Genomic DNA, 18,819 nt, shown 5'->3' on the forward strand with positions numbered 1-18,819 from the left:
AACATCAAGATTTTTTGTTTGCACCAGGATTTGGAGTCGAATGATGACTACCGTACATTTTATTGTGATCAGAAAATAGGTTCGGAAGTGCCTTCATAAATGATAGCAAAATTTGATAGCATCAATCAAATGAAAATTTGAATAATTCCTGATTTATGTGAAAAAGTGTAGAAAAAGACTTTGATAAGTGAATCGAAAAGTGAGCATCTGATGTGATATGGTGGTTACTGGATACGGAGGATTATTTTCTAGTAGCTTTAGAGGTACACGGAGAAGTTTTTTTCGTTTGCTGCATTTATTGCACCACGAACAGCCAGGGTCATTTTGAATTAGGGTCTCTTACATTGTCGCTAGGTCACGGATCATGAACATACAGGAGGCAGCTGGCCAATTAATACAGAGAAATTTGGGCGATGGGTTAAAACAACAGCACAGGACGGTGTATAAGCTTGGCTTCTTTGGGAAACTCGAACTCACCTTGGATAAGTATCCAACCACACACCATGGATCTTTACCTGTGTTTGTATATTGGCCAAATTCTGCAACTACATTTGATGACTCCATGGAAGTTCTGAGTAGTAAAGTGAAGCCAAACAGCCCTAATCACTGAAAATGTCTACACAGTAATAATCATCTGTATAATGCATCCACTTTTGGTACTATACTGGATTACTTTTGGAGATATTTGAACAGTGAAAAACACATTCTTGATGAGCACCCTGAATGGAATCGAACCAGTGTCTCGGGTGTGATAAACTGTTACTTTGCCAGCTGAGTGACGGAGACTATGGTAGGTTCTGCCACACCGACCCACTCTTTTTACACATAAACAACAATACTCCAATGTACAAGATAATTGTTTTATTGTTATAAGTCATAGGAATGCTCTTGATATGTAGGCAACAGGTAGGACACAACAAACTCCTGATACACATATAAAACAGTCACAAAATTCAATAATTTCACTTCAGTTATCAATCAATTATCTAAATATATTAAAATTGTCCCCCAAAGGACCTTGCTAGCTCTCATTTCTGATATGATACTGGAGTAGATATCTCTTGAAAACTCCATGCTGAATTCTGTTTTAATCATTATTTAATCACATTTCACTTGGCACTAGAAAGAGATGCATTATGATTCTGTAAAAAATGAAATGAAACATTTACGAACATATGTTGACACATGTAAACCCAGTTGTTTATCCAGTACAATAAGATCTTGACAAAGTAGAGAAAAAATGGCTGGTTACTTGTGTTGGTCGGTCTTGAATAATTCCCAATTGATCCATTAATTTGACCAAGTTGCATACACTGCTGTGTAATGCTTATGTCTGTAGAACACAGGGGCCACACATTGATTCTATGGTCCTTACCCTTCATAGATATATGCCGACATTATTACAAGTCAGTAAATACCACTACAATATTTGGCTGGCCCCTGTGATAGCGTTACCATATTTCTGTATGAGCAAATGTTTGTTAATTGGCGAGTATATATTGGCTAACTTAAAACTATAATCTTATTGGATATGATATACAAAGTATATTGATATATGTCAATCTGTTTATATTAAAGTAAGGAAATATATGATAGAAAATTTGTATGAAAATGTTTGGCATTACAATGAGAAATTTATAATAGAAAAACAAATTCTCAGACCAAATTGAGCCAATCTTATTTCTGTTCTAGTCAAACTTGAACTTAGGTGATCACCCAAAGGTTTATGTTCAAAAGTGGTCAGTTAACAGAGTATGTATTTATCAGCAAGTAAACTGAAAGCTAACAAATAATCTCCCTGTTATAGTTAGACATACCTCAGAAACTAAAAACTGAGGGGTACATGCCTGCAAATAAGCCCCCTCCCAACTTCAGTTTAAACAGAAATTTATTTCAGGATTTTCTGCAACATAATACCAAACATTTTTAAAGTCTTCATGGAGTTTGGAAAACAATCTGAAAGCTATTAATTCCTCTTCCAAACCTTGGACCTTTTTTCTGCAGTTTATTTGAGGATGAATTTGGTAGTCTGCCTTGTTGAGAAAATGGTGGTCTTTAAAAAAAACAGGATAGGTTTACTGATATCAGTACACACGTACAATGTATTAAACTTTGTCATTATCTTAAAATAAACGAGAATCTAATCTACAGTCAAACAAAAGGAACACTAATCTCATTGTTAAGCTATCAGAGTAATAGACAAAAATGTAATACAATTGTCTGATATGGTATTCTGGTAGTTACCAAGTATCCTCTACAGTCTTTATACATAGATATACAGTGAAAAGATATACCCTGAAGTATAGAGTATAATATAAAACCGCTACATGGCCTGGACGGAATAGACAATAAGTTAAGACAATGGTGTATATACAATCTATAACAATAGAGAGGATTTAATATCCTCACTTCACAAACAGTTAGGCACACATTCCCTATACAGTTAATCATTTCTGATAAATAATTGCAAATCATAGCACAATTTATCTAGGTATTTAAAAATAAACTCCCTTGCAATTGGATGATAGGATAATGATTTGATTTTACTGCTAGCATGAGTAAATACATATATTGTACATTTTTATTTTATTACACATTGCAGTTGAAAAAAAAATGTACAGTTTTTTATAATTTCTGTCTGTAATACTTAGTATTACAAGTGTACATCTGTTTGTGCTGTAATTATACAAAATATAACATCCTTAAACAACACATAATATCACAAAATTACTAAATGATAAATCACGGTACATGTAACAATTACCTGGTATTTTGAGCCAACACAAAAAAAAACATCATTAGGTATTCAATTAGCATACTGGTACCTACACCAGTGTAAAATCTGTTTATAAAAAGATCTTTTCAAAACCATTTAAATATACCAAGCTTTCTTTGAAATGATTTTTCTGTTTTTTCAAAACATATTATTTCGTTAATGATTGAAACTATGTTCAACAAAACCTGACTTTACAGAAATCTGGCTAGATCCAAATATGACAGGTTTCTTATATAGACTTAATGTCACTGCACCAAGTGAATAAATGATCCCTTGTCATTAGACAAGTTTCACGATTATAATCAAAACATGAATATTAATGGAGCAATTGGACAATTAATTACATGAATCTAAAATATGTTAATTTCATGGTCAAATGTAAAAAAATAAACAAAAAAACGTTCAATAACAAAATTTAAAAGATGATAAACCAAATACAAATGATAAAAAAAAGGAAAGAAGATTCAATTTTAAATGAACGATCTCAAATTCCTGAGTAATAAGAACACAACTTGCCAACTTGTTTTCTGCAAGGTCAAAAAAGCAAAACAACACAACAAAACATCATTGTGTGACACTGCAACACTATAAAACATCTACATTACAATATCTGACATCAAATGCACAAATATTAATAATGTAACGTCACTAGGGGCATTACCACTATTGTCATAAAAAATTATCGAACTTGTTACATGTACATTTCATATCATTTTCATCTGCTAGTCTAACATGATACCGAATCTGTTTAAAACAATATTTACAAAACTCTCTATTTAACTAAAGATTTCTATGTTCACTTATGCCTATAATAACATTACTGTTAGCAAATAATTTATAAACATCATTAAACATATACACAAATATGTTCTCAACTCAGAATTTCATTATGTATGTATATACCCCCAATTATTGAAGCTCAGTTCAAAATGCCAAAAAAGTATTTCATTGTTTTGCATGTGTTGCCCTCTGGGCTTATTACAAGATATTTACGGTAACATTGAGTACAACTTCACGATCGTTTACAACATCACGATCGCCGATTACAACGTCACAATCGCTGATTACAACATCACAATTGCTTATTAACATCACAATTGCTGAAATTTTTTCAAAAAACAGTAATGTTTTTATCAAAATTATTATTCAATTTGACAGACGTCACATTTCAGACAACATTGAAATACAACAAACAAATTCAGCATAAAAAAAAAACCCACAAAAACAAATTCAGCATTACATGATTACGTGTGTGATGATGTTTATAACTTCAGAAACTCATTAACAAATGTATTTAATGCCTTGAAACCACTGATTGGACACAACTAAGCACACCACGGTGTATTAAGACATCGCTGTAGTGTTATATTGTTGTACAATGTCATTTTTATAGAATGGCAATATAGCCTTGTTTACTAAACCAAAATATCTTTTCTGGAGTAATGACACTTCTGCTAACACAAGATGGTTTGTACAAAATACAGAATGCTGTTTGACCATTTTAGGCAGACAAAATAAGCATTCATTTTACAAAATTATATTAGCTCAAATCAAATAGTATTTTACAGATCACATAATTCACTTGCTGTCAATTTCTTGCACTCAAAATTTCTGTTCAGAACAAAATGCTGGAACATACAATACAAAAAATTATAAATTAATTCACAACAAACAATACAAAAACATTTCTTTTACAAGAAACAATCAATCCCAAATTACTAGTTTAAACATTCATGGGATTCTTGGAATAAAACAGGATTAAAAATAAAACATTGCACAGAGTAAAATAAAAATCTAAATATCGTATTCGACCTGATAAGTGCACCAGCCTGGCAGGATGGGTGAGTTAATTAAAACATGAAAAGTTCCTAACCTCCCAGATATGCCAACATCATTTTCAGTCTTTTAACTGAAGATTGTTTTTTACATAAAGGTATGTGAATTTTGTGGGTTTTTTTAACACAGTGCACTTATTTGGTTAAATACGGTAATACCTGTTATGATACAAAACATGATACATGATGTGTTGAAAAGAGTGAATCTGAACAGATTTAAAATTCTAGATATTTTAACTAAGTGTGTAAAATAACAAATGTTTCCTCAAACACAAGCCGAGTATAATACAAGTGTACATTGTATATACTCAACTTTGCTTTAAGCACTAAAAAAAAAAAAGAACAGAATTAAAGACATATAGTAACAACAATTGGCAGCTTAAGTTTCAGATCTGTGACAACAGATCTTCGTTAAATTTGTTTTATCCAAAGTGGAATGGGTCAGACATCAGCCATCATAGCCTAAGGTGACCGCAGTACTGCAGTATACCATACTATAGGCTTCTTTCTGTTATCATTACTTACTGCAATCTATAAGCATTAAGAAAAAAAAATTTCCAGTAACCATGGTTACAAAAATGATAATTCAAAGTGATATCTTAATAAAATTTATGAATGAAACTAGTTCCAAATAAACGAGAGATACACATACTAAGTAGAATTTAATTTCAACAAAATGTTCTGTGTGATATGTTGAACATTTCTTAATTTCAGCAGTGTGATGTTGGAGCTGTTTGAAGTTTCCACTAAATTCTACAAGCAGAACTGTAAATTCTGGTCAGAGGACCTATAATGGGAGACATAAACTACCGGTTTACACAAAATATTATGTTTGTTTATAAAAACAGGTCTGGCAGCAAAAAACAACATGAATTTCCACCTTACAAAAAACATAGCATACATAAATATATCCATGGTGTCCTTATCATATTTGCGTGTGATTTGGCACCTTTTATTGTAGAAATACACTGATTTTCTTTTATGCTTCACATATAAAGAGGATAAAATATTGACACCAGTGGCTTATACACACATGTTAAGATGTAGGCATTTGTTGGCATCATTGTTACTTCAGGTTGATGTATATAACAAAAAACAGAAGAAAATTGGGTTCATCTTGGAGAATGTCCTTTTGAACCAATACTGAGGCAAAAGGAATGCAGTCATTTCAGCTTTCTAATGTGTCTCTGTTACCACTAAACGTTCCAACTTCAAGGTTACCTCCCCTGAATCTCTTTGCCACCGACAGAGCTGATGGATACAATATTTTTATGACATTTTTATGATCAAGTTGGGAGATATTTATACATTATTTACTTCCAGATCTTTTTAATTATTCTGAGAGATAGAGCCTGGTTAACAACTGGTTGATACCATTTTTCGTCAAATTTCAAAAACAACATCACACGGTTACTTTGTTCCTATTTGTTAAGCAACCTTGTAGTCCAACAGGTGAAGATGCACTTCCATTTAACTTTTATCTCAATAACTATTTTTCATTGTCTTTTCTTACTTTTATGTTTAATGAATCTTCCCTTGACATACTGTCGCTTTTATTATGACAGTTTAACGAAATTTTACTGAGAGTCGATGCAGTAAAACAAGGTTTTCCTGAACCAATGGTGGCAATTCAAGATTTTACTGACCAATGGTGGCAATATGACATTGTTTTACAATCAGTTAATGTATCAAGGTTCATATAAATTTTTAACATTTCAAGGAACTGTTAAAATTTTAGGACGGCTGTTGTAATAGGTTTCTGATTATACCGTGTACGCACAGCAAAACAAACCATGCAAAAAGCATACCAGTTTTACAGATATTCTACTATACTTATCTCAAAATAATTCAAGCACTCTTCAACGCAGACAATCTGAATCACAAAATGTCCATGTCTAAAAAACTTCACTCCAAAATATTTTGAGTATTACTTATAACAACGAATCTATGGCATTAACAAGTACACAAACATGTAATGCCTTCAAAATCTGGGACTATCTGGGATTTCTGAAGCATCAGTATTGAGTACACATGTCACATCTACAAGACATTTCACACTGAGAGGACTTTAGTATACTAGTACATATGTATTATATATGTATCAGACCACCATTTCGACCTATTCAACATTTTAATACTATTCTCTCTAACCTTACTTTTCACAACGACATTGCATCATGTCAATGCATACATTATGATTTATCGGACACCAGTGTAGGACTTCAAACTCACAAATCAAATATCAGACCCTAATCTCTACTATCCATAACATGTGCACTCAGCATCCGATCTTAAACTTCTCTACAAAAATTAGTACACAATGTCATCATCGTCGTCCATGTTAGGTTTGGAACGTCTCATCCTGAAATTACTGTAGGCTCTGTCATCATCTGATGGACCCTCGGACAATTCATCAGACAAATCTTCAGCTAGTCCCCAGTTTGTCCTGGATATGTGGACAGGAGCTGTTAAAGGAAACAATAAAGGTGAATATGATTTTCTACTGTTACTTTTAAAATGGTTACGATGTTTCATTTAATGTACCATATTTATCTCCTCATTCAGTCAACAGATATTTTGCAGAATCTTCAACCTTAGAACAATAACCAATTGTGTGGCCTACAAATAAACCATACTATAAATTGATAATTATTATTTGTACCAGGGCAGGGAACATTTTGAGACTAAAACCTAGTAAGTGAAGTTACCCTATTCACCAATGAAAATCTAGCAAATGTCTGTAAGACATGAATGCCACCACTCCTAGTAACAATGTGTCCCATGCAGAAGGGGTCATCTTTGAACAATGACCAATGACTATTAGAGCGACAGACGGACAAAACAATATTGCCTCCCCCCCCCCCCCCCCCACTTAATAATAGGGTGGAACATAACAAAAGAAAAAGACCTGGGTATTTCAAAAATTCAAAAATTTTCAAAATAGCAGCAAAGTAATGCCACACTTATTTATTTCTGTTAATGTTATATATCTATATGAATTGATAATTAAATTATATATCTACCAATACCAGGTCTCTACTTACAACTGTGTCCCTCTTCAGGTTTTGTTCTCTTTGGAGACATGGTCCAAGAGAAATCACGCTTCTTGGTGTCCGGCACATCTTCATCAGAGTTGTCAGATGGGAATGTCTTATTCTTCTTAACAGTGTAGGGCTGTTTCTTTTTCAGGCGACGAACAGGTGTGTCTTTGTCAGCATCTGTCAGAATAAATACTATATCATGCATCACATTTACATTACCAGTTTGACTCCTAAAGATACAAAAGGGCAACTGTCATGTCAGAGAGGTCCCGTAATATGTGTCTATAAACCTAAATGTTGAATTGGTAATTAATATTCTCAAAATACAAACATACAACATCAATTATATTTTATTTAGATAATATGATACTGTGGTGAACTTACTTTGTTGAGGTGTACATGAGGTATCTGGTCCACAAACATTTTATTTCAAAGTCTCAGGAGTAACATTTGACCCTTTTAAATCTAACGATGAACACCCCAATCTAATAACCCTAAATCTGGAAATCATCATTTATCCTCATAAAAAAAAAAGTATATCTGTCCTTTGTAAGATGTTTTGACAGTATGTCTCATTTACAGTAACAGTGGCCATGATCTTGACTTTAGGAACTTTTTAAACCCATATGACATATCTGTATATCACAGCGTATCATCATGTGAAATTTCAGGATGACTTGAGCCATCCTATCTCTATAATAACTAACATGCCTTTCCCTACTGTTACTACGTACCTTCTCCATCCAGGGAAGACAGACGATATGATCCCAGTTTTGCAATTGACCTCTCCCTCTCATCACTTTCATTATTCTCATCTGGATCAACTACAGTCCTAGAAAAATCCTGTGAATTTTTGTTCTTTCCCTTCTTCTTTTTCCCTTTCTTCTTCTGTGATACTGGAGCATCTGAATCTTCTGTGCCTAGGTCACCATTCCGATTGCTATACCGAGAATCTTGTACACCAAATCTGGACCTCAATGAGGCATCGTTATAATCATTTTGATCCTCAAACCTAGAGCCCAGTCCTCTGTAATTTCCAAGTTGTGTGTTGTTGCTATAGAGGTTATTTCGGTTTCCGAATCTTGAATCTGCACCATTATTGTAAAGTGAATCATCAGGTTTATTGCTTCTGGAATTTCTGTTGTTGCGGTATAAAGAATCTTCATGCTTTTCGCGTTGTGAAAATGATAAATTATCATAACCAGCGACAATTTGCCTGCTTCCATAGGCCCTTTTAGCACGCAAACTACTATCCTCACTCTCTTCTTCATCATCTTCCACTTGCCTTAAATTATTTCCTCTAGCTGAAAAACTGATTTTTGATAAGGAGCCAACAGATTTTTTGTAATGATCCTCAGTTTCATCATCTATTTCTTCCACAGCTCTAAGTTTCTGCTTTTTAGATTTCTTTTTCTTAGAAGTTCCTATTGTCTCATCCATGAATTTTGCACCTAGAGGACGTTGAAGGGGAGGTAACCTTGGCGTAAGTTTGTGACCACGTGTATAAATGTCTACATCACTGTCTTCATTTTCATCCATATGTGAAGCTAAATGAGTTTGTTTTAGCCGATTCCGTTTTTCATCATACTTATCGTAATTACTTTCTCCAGCGTCTCCGTTGGATAAGTTAAATCGTCTAGGTGAACGGTATGATCGGTTGACTGCAAGATCATCAGAATCCACATCATCTGAATCATCTTCCTTTTCGCTGGATTCTTTTTTTCTTGATCGTCTCCTTCCACCACTTTCTGTCTCCAGCTCCCATAGTGGACCTGCCAAATTAAGACTTTTTTGCGCCTGCACCCTCTCCTCATTTCGCTTCTGTGAAAAAACAGAAAACCTTTAAAATTACTTACAGGGTTAAATTGTTATGATTGCTTAGATAAGTAAGGAAAATTAAGCAAATAATCTAAAAAAAAATTGTTTGGTGTGGTGGTGACATGGACCAGTAGGACTGTCATCTTTAACTGATATATCGTGTATGGTCAGATGATATTTCTATCTGACGGTAAGTTCATGTGAGGTAATAAGCCCACCTAATTAAGTTGTAGGTCTAACAAATACAAACCCAATCTATTTCATTGTTCTTTAAAAGGCCTAACCACCTACTTTGAATTAATTAAATTGACTCGATGCAGGATAAAAATTCATAAACATGTATCTCCATCATATATGACAAAACAGATGATGTTTTCCTTTTCCTGTCTAAGACTGTTTTTGCATTACTCAGTTAAAATGGTCCAGGCTCCAGTTTCATTAATATTCTTCACAAAAAATTCCTTAACCTCAAATTATGCCTTGGAAAGCATCACTGGATGTAAGGAAATCCCTAAACTAAGATTTGTCTCCCTTCACTACAATAACGCTTTTCTAAGGAAAATTCCAAGTTAAGGAACGTCAATGAACCCTGGGCCTGGTGACATCGAACTCACCTTGATAAAGGAATAAACAAAACAATAAATTCAAAGCTCAGCTCCATATTTAAGCATACTGAATATTAAATTACTTCATATTCAAATTAAATATTTGTGTGCATCAACCTTGTTTTTGTGTAGAAATTCTGAATATAAGCAAGAGTCAGCCAATAAATTTTGGACACAACAAAACCCCTAATTCTGTGCTACATAAAAATTCCTTCTTTTGTTTGCCTCCCCCCAAACCGTACTTGTCTTGTCGTTCCATGTTCAATCGATTCAACTTTTTAACCATTTATGTGAAAGCAGGCGAATCAACCTCCAAAAGTATGAAATGCTACATGATTTGACCAAATACATTCTGTATGTTACTTTTACTACAGTATGAACACAATTAGCACTGACAAGTAAGTGTGCAATAAACCATTCGTTTGATCAGTTTAAAATAAGTTACACATTATTTTTCAGAATATTTAAAAGGAATTTTTCAACAAAGCCATTGATGATTACTATATATTTCAGATCACTACCTGCCAAAATTATGAAGTCTATGATACAATCCATTCCATCAATATTATTTTCCATATCCAACTTAATGAGCATCCTGTGTTGTGTAATAGGTAGAAGTGGAAAATATCTTACTCTTGCTTGGGTTCAAACTAGCAACTTCTATGCAGATATCCTGTCACTAGACTAAAGGGAAATTTCCCATCTTCAACAGCTGATAAGATGAAATGTACTTTCATCTTCTACAGTTAAAAATAATGTGCTGACAGATTTGATCACTGGTAAAAGGCTTATGATATACCGAGGGTGGCAAGAAGAGACATTTTCAGGGAACAGGAATGCTAAGTAAGTTAGATATGATAGTTATAAATCTAAGGAAAACTCAAAATGTATTTGAAATTAAGGGTTTCAAATGCACTGATTGCCTCTCCACAATGATGAAATTTCTGCTTAAGGGGACAATGAAATTAATAACCATTCTACTTATATAAAAAGATTTAACAATAATGGACCTTTGGTGAGATCAACATGGGTTTTATACTAACCTGGTAGAATCAAATATTGACCAAGGGCAAATTAGAATAATGTCTAGCAATTTCAAATTGAATCATTTTGTTGCACTAGTTATGAAAGAATTACCGTTGCTATGTAATTCTATAACTCCCTTGCCCAAACAGAAATGTATTATCATGGAAAGGCTAGTAACATGTAATAAAATCAAATGTAACAAAAAATAAAGTCAATCAGACAAAGAATTCATTTAAGTAGCATTGTAAGGAAACTTCAACACAGATGAGCAGTGTTATCAACAACTCCAAACTTGTGGTAGAATATCTACAGTTTTAGGATTCATTTTCTCCATGTGCCAATCATTATCTGGATGTGGACTGATAGTACCAATACTGTAGATTTTCTTCATTAGTAAAATGTTAAACTCAAAATGTCAAGACTTTCTCAAGCCAGGCCTTTAAGTAAAAGAGATTATAAAATAAATGTACAGTAATTTGTAATTTGAAAAGGCATTCTTTAATTCTCCTCCCTATGAACTTAATATTGAAATATTCAATTACCGATATTTGAGATAATTTCATTTAACAAATCATATTTTTTCTGTTATCTTTGATGATAATGTAGTGAAGTAAAGGAATTTTGGAATAATTTTAACTTGATATAAAAAGTAATTGATTAAGTTCCTTAGAAAATGTTTTACCAACCTTGAATTTAGTCTACATTTCTTTTATATAGCAAGGTTTGTTTGTTTGTTTGTTTAAGGCTATTTATATTACTGCCGTATGTACTATACACAAGGCCTAGCTTGTCTTGTTTCTAAAGTTAAACAAGCTGTATGATTATACTTTACAACTCCCACACAGTGCTTTACCATCTTATATCCTCTGCTGAAAAATGGTAAATCAATGTATTAGTTATAAACATTAAGAAATTCCATTTCAGATCTCAATTTTCCTGCATCAACTGAGTTAATCAAACCGGTCATGAATCAATGAAGAAAAATTCTAGAAATCAAACCGGTCATGAATCAATGAAGAAAAATTCTAGAACTGACTGTGCAAGAGTTGTTTGTTTCAGAGATGTGAGTACAGATAAATAAAATCCGTGATTATTTTCAATGTCTAACTACATTTAGTCAGAAATCTACCATCTAATGTTAGTTAGTACAACAACTACCTAGTAACTAAACAGTAAACAATTAGAATTTGAACGATTTAGAATTAAGATTTAGAGGAAGAGAAAACATGTATTACAGTTAAATACAAAGCCATGTACCCATTTCCTGGTTTTAGTCACAATCAAATATCCAACATTTCCAAATACATCCCCAGTTACTGGAAATATTTTTCTGACTGTTTTGATTTTCAACAAGATCTTTAGTTTTTAATATCAATGTTCTCTTTATACAATAACGTAACACTGATATTATTAAGACATGTATATTTCCACCTACAACAGATGACTGACCATTTAGTACCTACAGGACACTGTTAATGAAATACATTGACACACACACCAGGCATGCTGTTTTACTATGTAGGATATCTACTACCAAACTAACCTTTGTTTCGGGTTTCTTAGCTCCAATGGGTTTGAATGGGTCCCCTGTATCCTCGTCTTCATCATCATCATTAGGTTCTTCTATCCCAAGTCTTTTTCTTTCAGCCTTCTCTGCTTTCTCTCTATATGGAGTAAATGAAGTAGATATTAAACTTAAGAGTAATTAGGGGAAATTTTAAACTATGGTGAAACATCTGACACCATCTATCACTGAATCCCGGCAAGTTCTTTTATCTATATCATGTGATCACTTACCATTACCCCAAAAAAAAAATGATAAAAAAACTGTATTTCTCCATGGACCCCCATCCTCAACTATTCATCTATATTTCACTCTATAGTCAACCTACCCATCCAAATGTGTACTGTTTATAATAATACAGCTTTGTTTGAATCAAAATATGTGAAAAAATCATGTTAGAGCGACTTTAATAGAGGAGGGGGGGGGGGGGGGGGGGGGGGGGGGGGGCAATTTACCATGGGGGTCATAATACCATACTACAGCGGGCCCTGGTGTAATATATGATTATCCTTAGGATGTGACACCTTCACATAAGAGTCTTATTTATAGACTGGAAACTGTTTAATAATGTCTTTACATCTTAGAACATTAGGTTGTGAGTTTGGTTTGTTTTGTTTAACGTCCTATTAACAGCCAGGGTCATTTAAGGACGTGCCAGGTTGTGGAGGTGGAGGAAAGCCGGAGTACCCGGAGAAAAACCACCGGCCTACGGTCAGTACCTGGCAACTGCCCCACGTAGGTTTCGAACTCACAACCCAGAGGTGGAGGTCTAGTGATAAAGTGTCGGGACACCTTAACCACTCCGCCACCGAGGCCCCTGTACGGGTTGTGAGTAACAGGTTAAATAAATTCTTTGGGATATGTTTTTAAAACACAAAAGGCTTGATTACCTGGCATGCAAAAAAGTCTTTTACTTTCATAAACAGTGACGGTGTTACAAGATAATTCTTATTTCCTGTCATCTGAAATGATTTCATTGCGTTAACAATATAGATCCTATACAAGCTATTTTAATTTTTTTTCTAATTTCAAGTATGGTACCGGTATTTAACAAATCTCTGGGTCAAAGAAAAGCTGAGAGATCTAAATAGTCATACCTCTCCTCCTTAATTTTGCGAACACGTTCACGGCGGATAGCTTTCTCCTCTTCATCCCGCACCCGCTGCACTTCCATGTCCCGGTTTACTCGCTCTGTGTATTGGTCCCAGTTATGTTCAATCATCCCACATAACCATTTCAACCCCTCCTTTAGCTTGGGATCAACTTTTTTACCTGTACCTTTCACAGCAGACGTAGATTCCTGTCACAAATAATACAATATACTTAAACTTGGGTATCTAGTCTTTAGGGAGACATTCAAAATATTGCTACTACAAGTGCAACTTCTGAAAACTGAACCTTCTAAATACTGAACACCTCTGAATACTGAACAAATTGACTTTGTATGGAATTGGTCCTTCTTTATTATAGTATTTAAAAACTTCCAAATACCGATCCCTCTGAATTCCGAACACCGGACCGATTTTGTGTCCAGTTCCTGTTAAAATATACCAAAAATTACTTCTGAAAACCGGCCTTACCTGAGTGATCATGACACGAGGTCAGGCCAGTCAACCATGAAACAACACCTGTGACGGGGATTGTGTGATGCCTAATTGTGTCTTGGGAACTACGTATACATATAGGTGATTTGTACAGGTATCCAATATATACCCCAAGGGGACATTATGACAGTAGGCCTAGTGTATAATCAACATGACAATTATGATACAATGCCACATTTCATTGAAGCATGGCGGTTTGTTTATCTTCTCAATGCAAGTAGAGCAAGAAGCCTAAGTTTCGCATCTAATTTCTGGTCGTAAATGAAGCCTGTGTCCGATGTTTTTTAAGACAATACCGATGTCTGAAATACGACCAGTATCAACTGATCAATTGTAATTGATATTGAAACAAAAAATCTTTACACCCTTTCATATTATTCGATGTGTAAAATATTCCGTATTGGGCCCATCCACATGAAGAAACTTCACCGGATGTAACAAAATGTAGGTCGATCGTAAAGTGCAGTTGTATATGTAAAAATACTGTTTAAAACTACAGTTATTGTCATTTTCCTTTCTTATATAATCTGCAATATATACATTGATTAACTTTCATAAAATTCATATAATTCGGACAAACCAAATGGTCTATGTGCGTACGGTTGGTAATCGGGTACATTCTAACAAAACATCGTCCGACCAATTATATCCGGAATTCGACCAGTCATTTCCATTAACTTCTCCAAACCGAACCCTCTGTAAACCGAACAAATATCCATGTCCCGTGCATGTTCGGTTTATAGAGGTTCCACTGTATAATTGTATTGACAAAATTTACAAACAAAAATAGAATAAATTTGATAATAAATGATTTCCTTGAATGTATTTGATATACAGAGAATAATTTGTTCACTAAAACCCCTCACGTATGAGGTCAGGAAAAAAAATGCAACAATGTCACGTCAACAATTTAACATTATGATGTAATAGTACATGCCAGCTCTCTTTCCCTACCCTGTGTTACCTTTACCTAAAACCAGCAGGTTCACCCTTTAAGTAGTTCAGATAATACAGATCTTATATAGATTTTTGCAGTGATTCTACTCTAAGCTGTTTATCTACATCTGGTTTAGACTTGCAATGCTTACAATTCTAGATGGACACTTGTGTTTATTGACTTGCTCCTCAAGGTGTATCTTCTCACATACATCTATAGATTCCATGGCATCTTTGAGATCAGATTTGTTGGCTAATCTGTAAAGTAGGTGAAACAGAACAAATGTTAATGAATTAATTAGCATCTTTCAAATAAACTATTTAAAAAGCATATTAAGATATTCAAGTGAATTAAAACCCTTAAAGACTGTAAAAAATCAAGGCTACACAAGAGAAAAAAGAAATATTCAATAGTTCATAAAATAACAAGCTATAAAATGCATTCAACATCACCTAAATGGTCTTAGAAAATGAGAGAGGAGGATAACTACCCATGCATACAATGTTTACATGTAGCCATGGGAACCAAAGCACCAGTTACAGTCATGAAAAGTCCCACTTTAGAACTGTTTTGCAGAAAGTATTTCAACCTCCTAAGTATGGGATAAATATCAGTTATCTCCCTTGCATCAGTATCGGCTTTTTATATCAATCAAATAAACAGTGATAGGCTCATCAGGGCAAATAAAATTATAGTTGTGTTTCCCATTTCGGCTCTGAAAAAAAATAGGGTAGGTAGGAAGGAAAAACCTTTTATTTTATATTTTTCTCCTACCAAAACATTTCTTTTAAGGTAATCCATATCTTGATCTATGATATAATATCTGTTTTATTCATAACTGTTACATTAAATTCCATCTGAAAAACACTTTTGATGAAATAAAGTTCAATGTTCAGGCTACTACTACTTAAGCCTACAAATATGTGAGCAAATCAATTCATTGACAGTTGTATCAAGTGTGTTTTACTAGTAATGGACTGGTGTTCACAAAATGTATTGACAATATCAAATGAATCCCTGATTGACTGGCAGCTCACTTCCATACAGATTCGCCTAAGATACCATGGACATATGTGGTACATAAATCCCTCACTACCAAACCTCAGGGTAGTAATTTATAACAGGTGGTGTTGGATCATCAAATCTCTTTAATGTAACAAAAACAAGTTGGGGGGGGGTTGATGGTGGTAATTGATCAATTTCAAAATCCAACTAAGAGTTACTTACAGGAGGAGTGGCTTTCCGGTCACTTGTGGATGCTCCAGTAGATTTTTGAGATTTTCCTGGATCTCTGAAATTCTTTTGGTGGCAGTAGAGTCCACCACATATATAACACCGTAGATCTCATGGAAGTAATGCGTCCAGATTCTGCGTACATTTTTACCGCCACCAATATCATATAACGTCAGCTCATATTTGTTAAAAGTAAACGAATCTGTGTTGAAGCCAACAGTTGGGGCTACCTCTAGATCTAATTCATCTGAAAATAACATCAATATTTTTTTCAACTGAAAACATAAAGTTAATCTTTAACAAAAAAATGTGTATTAACCTAAATAGACTCAATCACCAGGTCAAAGTTAAACTACAGAATTCACATCTTTATTCTCAACACACATTTGTTTGCATATACTCATGCATAGTGCTACTAAATAATGCTAAATCTTTTGAAAATATCTTTCAAAAGTTCAGTGTGACTCAAATTTATAATGTATTTTTTCTTTCCATAGCTTTATACTAACCTCCAATCAGGGCCTTGCTAATAGTCGTTTTGCCTGCTCCATCAATTCCTAAAATAGCTAATGTAATTTTCCTGTAAAATAAAATATGTTGATGATAAAGAGGAATTTTATAAGATTGTAACATTTTTCTCTTGGTTTTGGCTCCATACACAGGTATACGCACAATAAATACAGGTAGCACAACGAGTGGTTGTTGGATATGGAATTTATTTCACATGAGTAAGTAATTTTTTAAAAGTTACAAAAGACACAAACTTAAGCGAGAGTTTTTTGTAACTTTTAAAAAATAACTTACTCATGTGAAATAAATTCCATATCCAAAAATCATGAGTCGTGTGACCTGTTTCTACCACAATAATATCGGCTTGAATCAAAGGGAAACGTGGTCTTATTTCGCGTATAAAAATAAGGTGTACAGGTGATGGCCTGGGCCTGGTGATGTGACAACATTCGATTATTGATGATGTCAATAACAAAATTGCAGCTTGAGTCAAAGTTCGAATTCTTGACCAATCAAATACCGAAAGGTCATATTCCAGTCCACTAGTGGAATATGACATATATATCCAACAGTCAGCACATTTATACAATGGCTTGAGAGTGGAATAACACAGCGAATAGTGGTAGAATAGTGTATAAGTCACCTTTATATAATGTTACATTTTGCAATGTATGAATCCGGCTTGAGAAGTACTCAATATTTAGAATCCCAGCTTTCTAACCTCAACAGTTTAATACATGACTATGCTTTGTTTAAACAGCTGGACATGGGGTGGGGTAATGCAATGTTAAAATATTGAATCATAATAAAATAAATAAATTAAACTGTATTGATTTCTAAACTTCGGGATACAGAAATGACAGATGAAATAAGTTATATTATTGTAAATGTATGGAGTTTCCTACATTAAAGTTAAGTGAAGTTAAATGGTTATCGTAGTACTCAGAGATATCCAATTTAGGAATACGCAGTAAAGTCATTGACGAAGAATCATAGCCAAAGAATGGCAATATATTTTTTGCTTAGAAGTAATACTTACTTTTTGGGCTCTCCTCGGCCTCTTATGCAAGAACAAGCGTTCCCCATCGGTTATGTGATGTTATAGAAAGTTCACATCAGACATCAACAATGACACTTATCGTTCATCCGTGTGTCTTTGGCAACAGACGACACATTTCTTGTTGACAATAGAAAATAAACAGGTGCTTCTGATCAGTTGCTATGTAAATTTTGCAAATACTTAGAAATCATGGACAAATTAAGCAAACAGTTCGTTCCCCGTGATAAAATTTCAGAACACAGTTCGTGTAAGCGACCATTAATAAGAGCCAAAAGTTGATTAAGCCTCCTTTTTCGTCAAAATCATCTGTCACGAGAGGCACCTGTGTCAGCCATGTTGGCAACCGGGTTGTTTACCCGAGTTGCGTCACTACAATAGTAAAACAACTTCCGGATTAAAAATCAAGGCGTCGTGACCAGAAATGACATACGCCAATATACACAAGCGTGTCAATAGCTATGACAAGACATTTCCAAAATCAACAACGTAAGATATTAAATGGCAATAAACCTTTTTACCCAACGAATGTCTGTGATTTATAATCTTTCTCAGTTAAGCTTTTGACATGAAGTACCGTGGCCGAGTGGTTAAGGCGTTGGACTTAAGTTCCAATGGAGCTCTCTCCGCGTGGGTTCGAACCCCACCGGTACTAGATTTTTTTCGTTTTTTTGCACAACATCTTCATCATTGAAATTACATATTGGCATTAATATACACACGTGTAAAGTGATATTAAATGAAAATAATTATGTAAGTTTAAATCACAAATGTAAACTAAATACATGTCCCTGCCTAATTTAAGCAAAATCT

General features: G+C 34.1%; 1 protein-coding gene and 1 non-coding gene across 2 annotated transcripts; one reads left to right on the forward strand and one right to left on the reverse strand.

The window, feature by feature from the left end:
- Window positions 1-846: 846 nt before the first annotated feature.
- LOC117327479 (transcriptional regulator ATRX homolog) lies at window positions 847-18,348 on the reverse strand. The gene is made up of 9 exons (XM_033884486.1): window positions 17,989-18,348; window positions 16,949-17,019; window positions 16,434-16,686; window positions 15,358-15,463; window positions 13,763-13,965; window positions 12,645-12,765; window positions 8,387-9,473; window positions 7,656-7,829; window positions 847-7,076 (listed from the first exon to the last, which is right to left on the reverse strand). The coding sequence occupies exons 1-9, from the start codon at window positions 18,033-18,035 to the stop codon at window positions 6,922-6,924; spliced, it is 2,217 nt and encodes a 738-aa protein (XP_033740377.1). The 5' UTR covers window positions 18,036-18,348; the 3' UTR covers window positions 847-6,921.
- A 230-nt stretch (window positions 18,349-18,578) lies between these two features.
- Window positions 18,579-18,661, forward strand: Trnal-uaa. Its single transcript has one exon. It is a non-coding gene; the product is annotated as a tRNA-Leu (tRNA).
- The last annotated feature ends 158 nt before the right edge of the window (window positions 18,662-18,819 follow it).

Source organism: Pecten maximus, chromosome 5 (assembly GCF_902652985.1).
Source record: "Pecten maximus chromosome 5, xPecMax1.1, whole genome shotgun sequence".
Taxonomy (NCBI): Eukaryota; Metazoa; Mollusca; class Bivalvia; order Pectinida; family Pectinidae; genus Pecten; species Pecten maximus.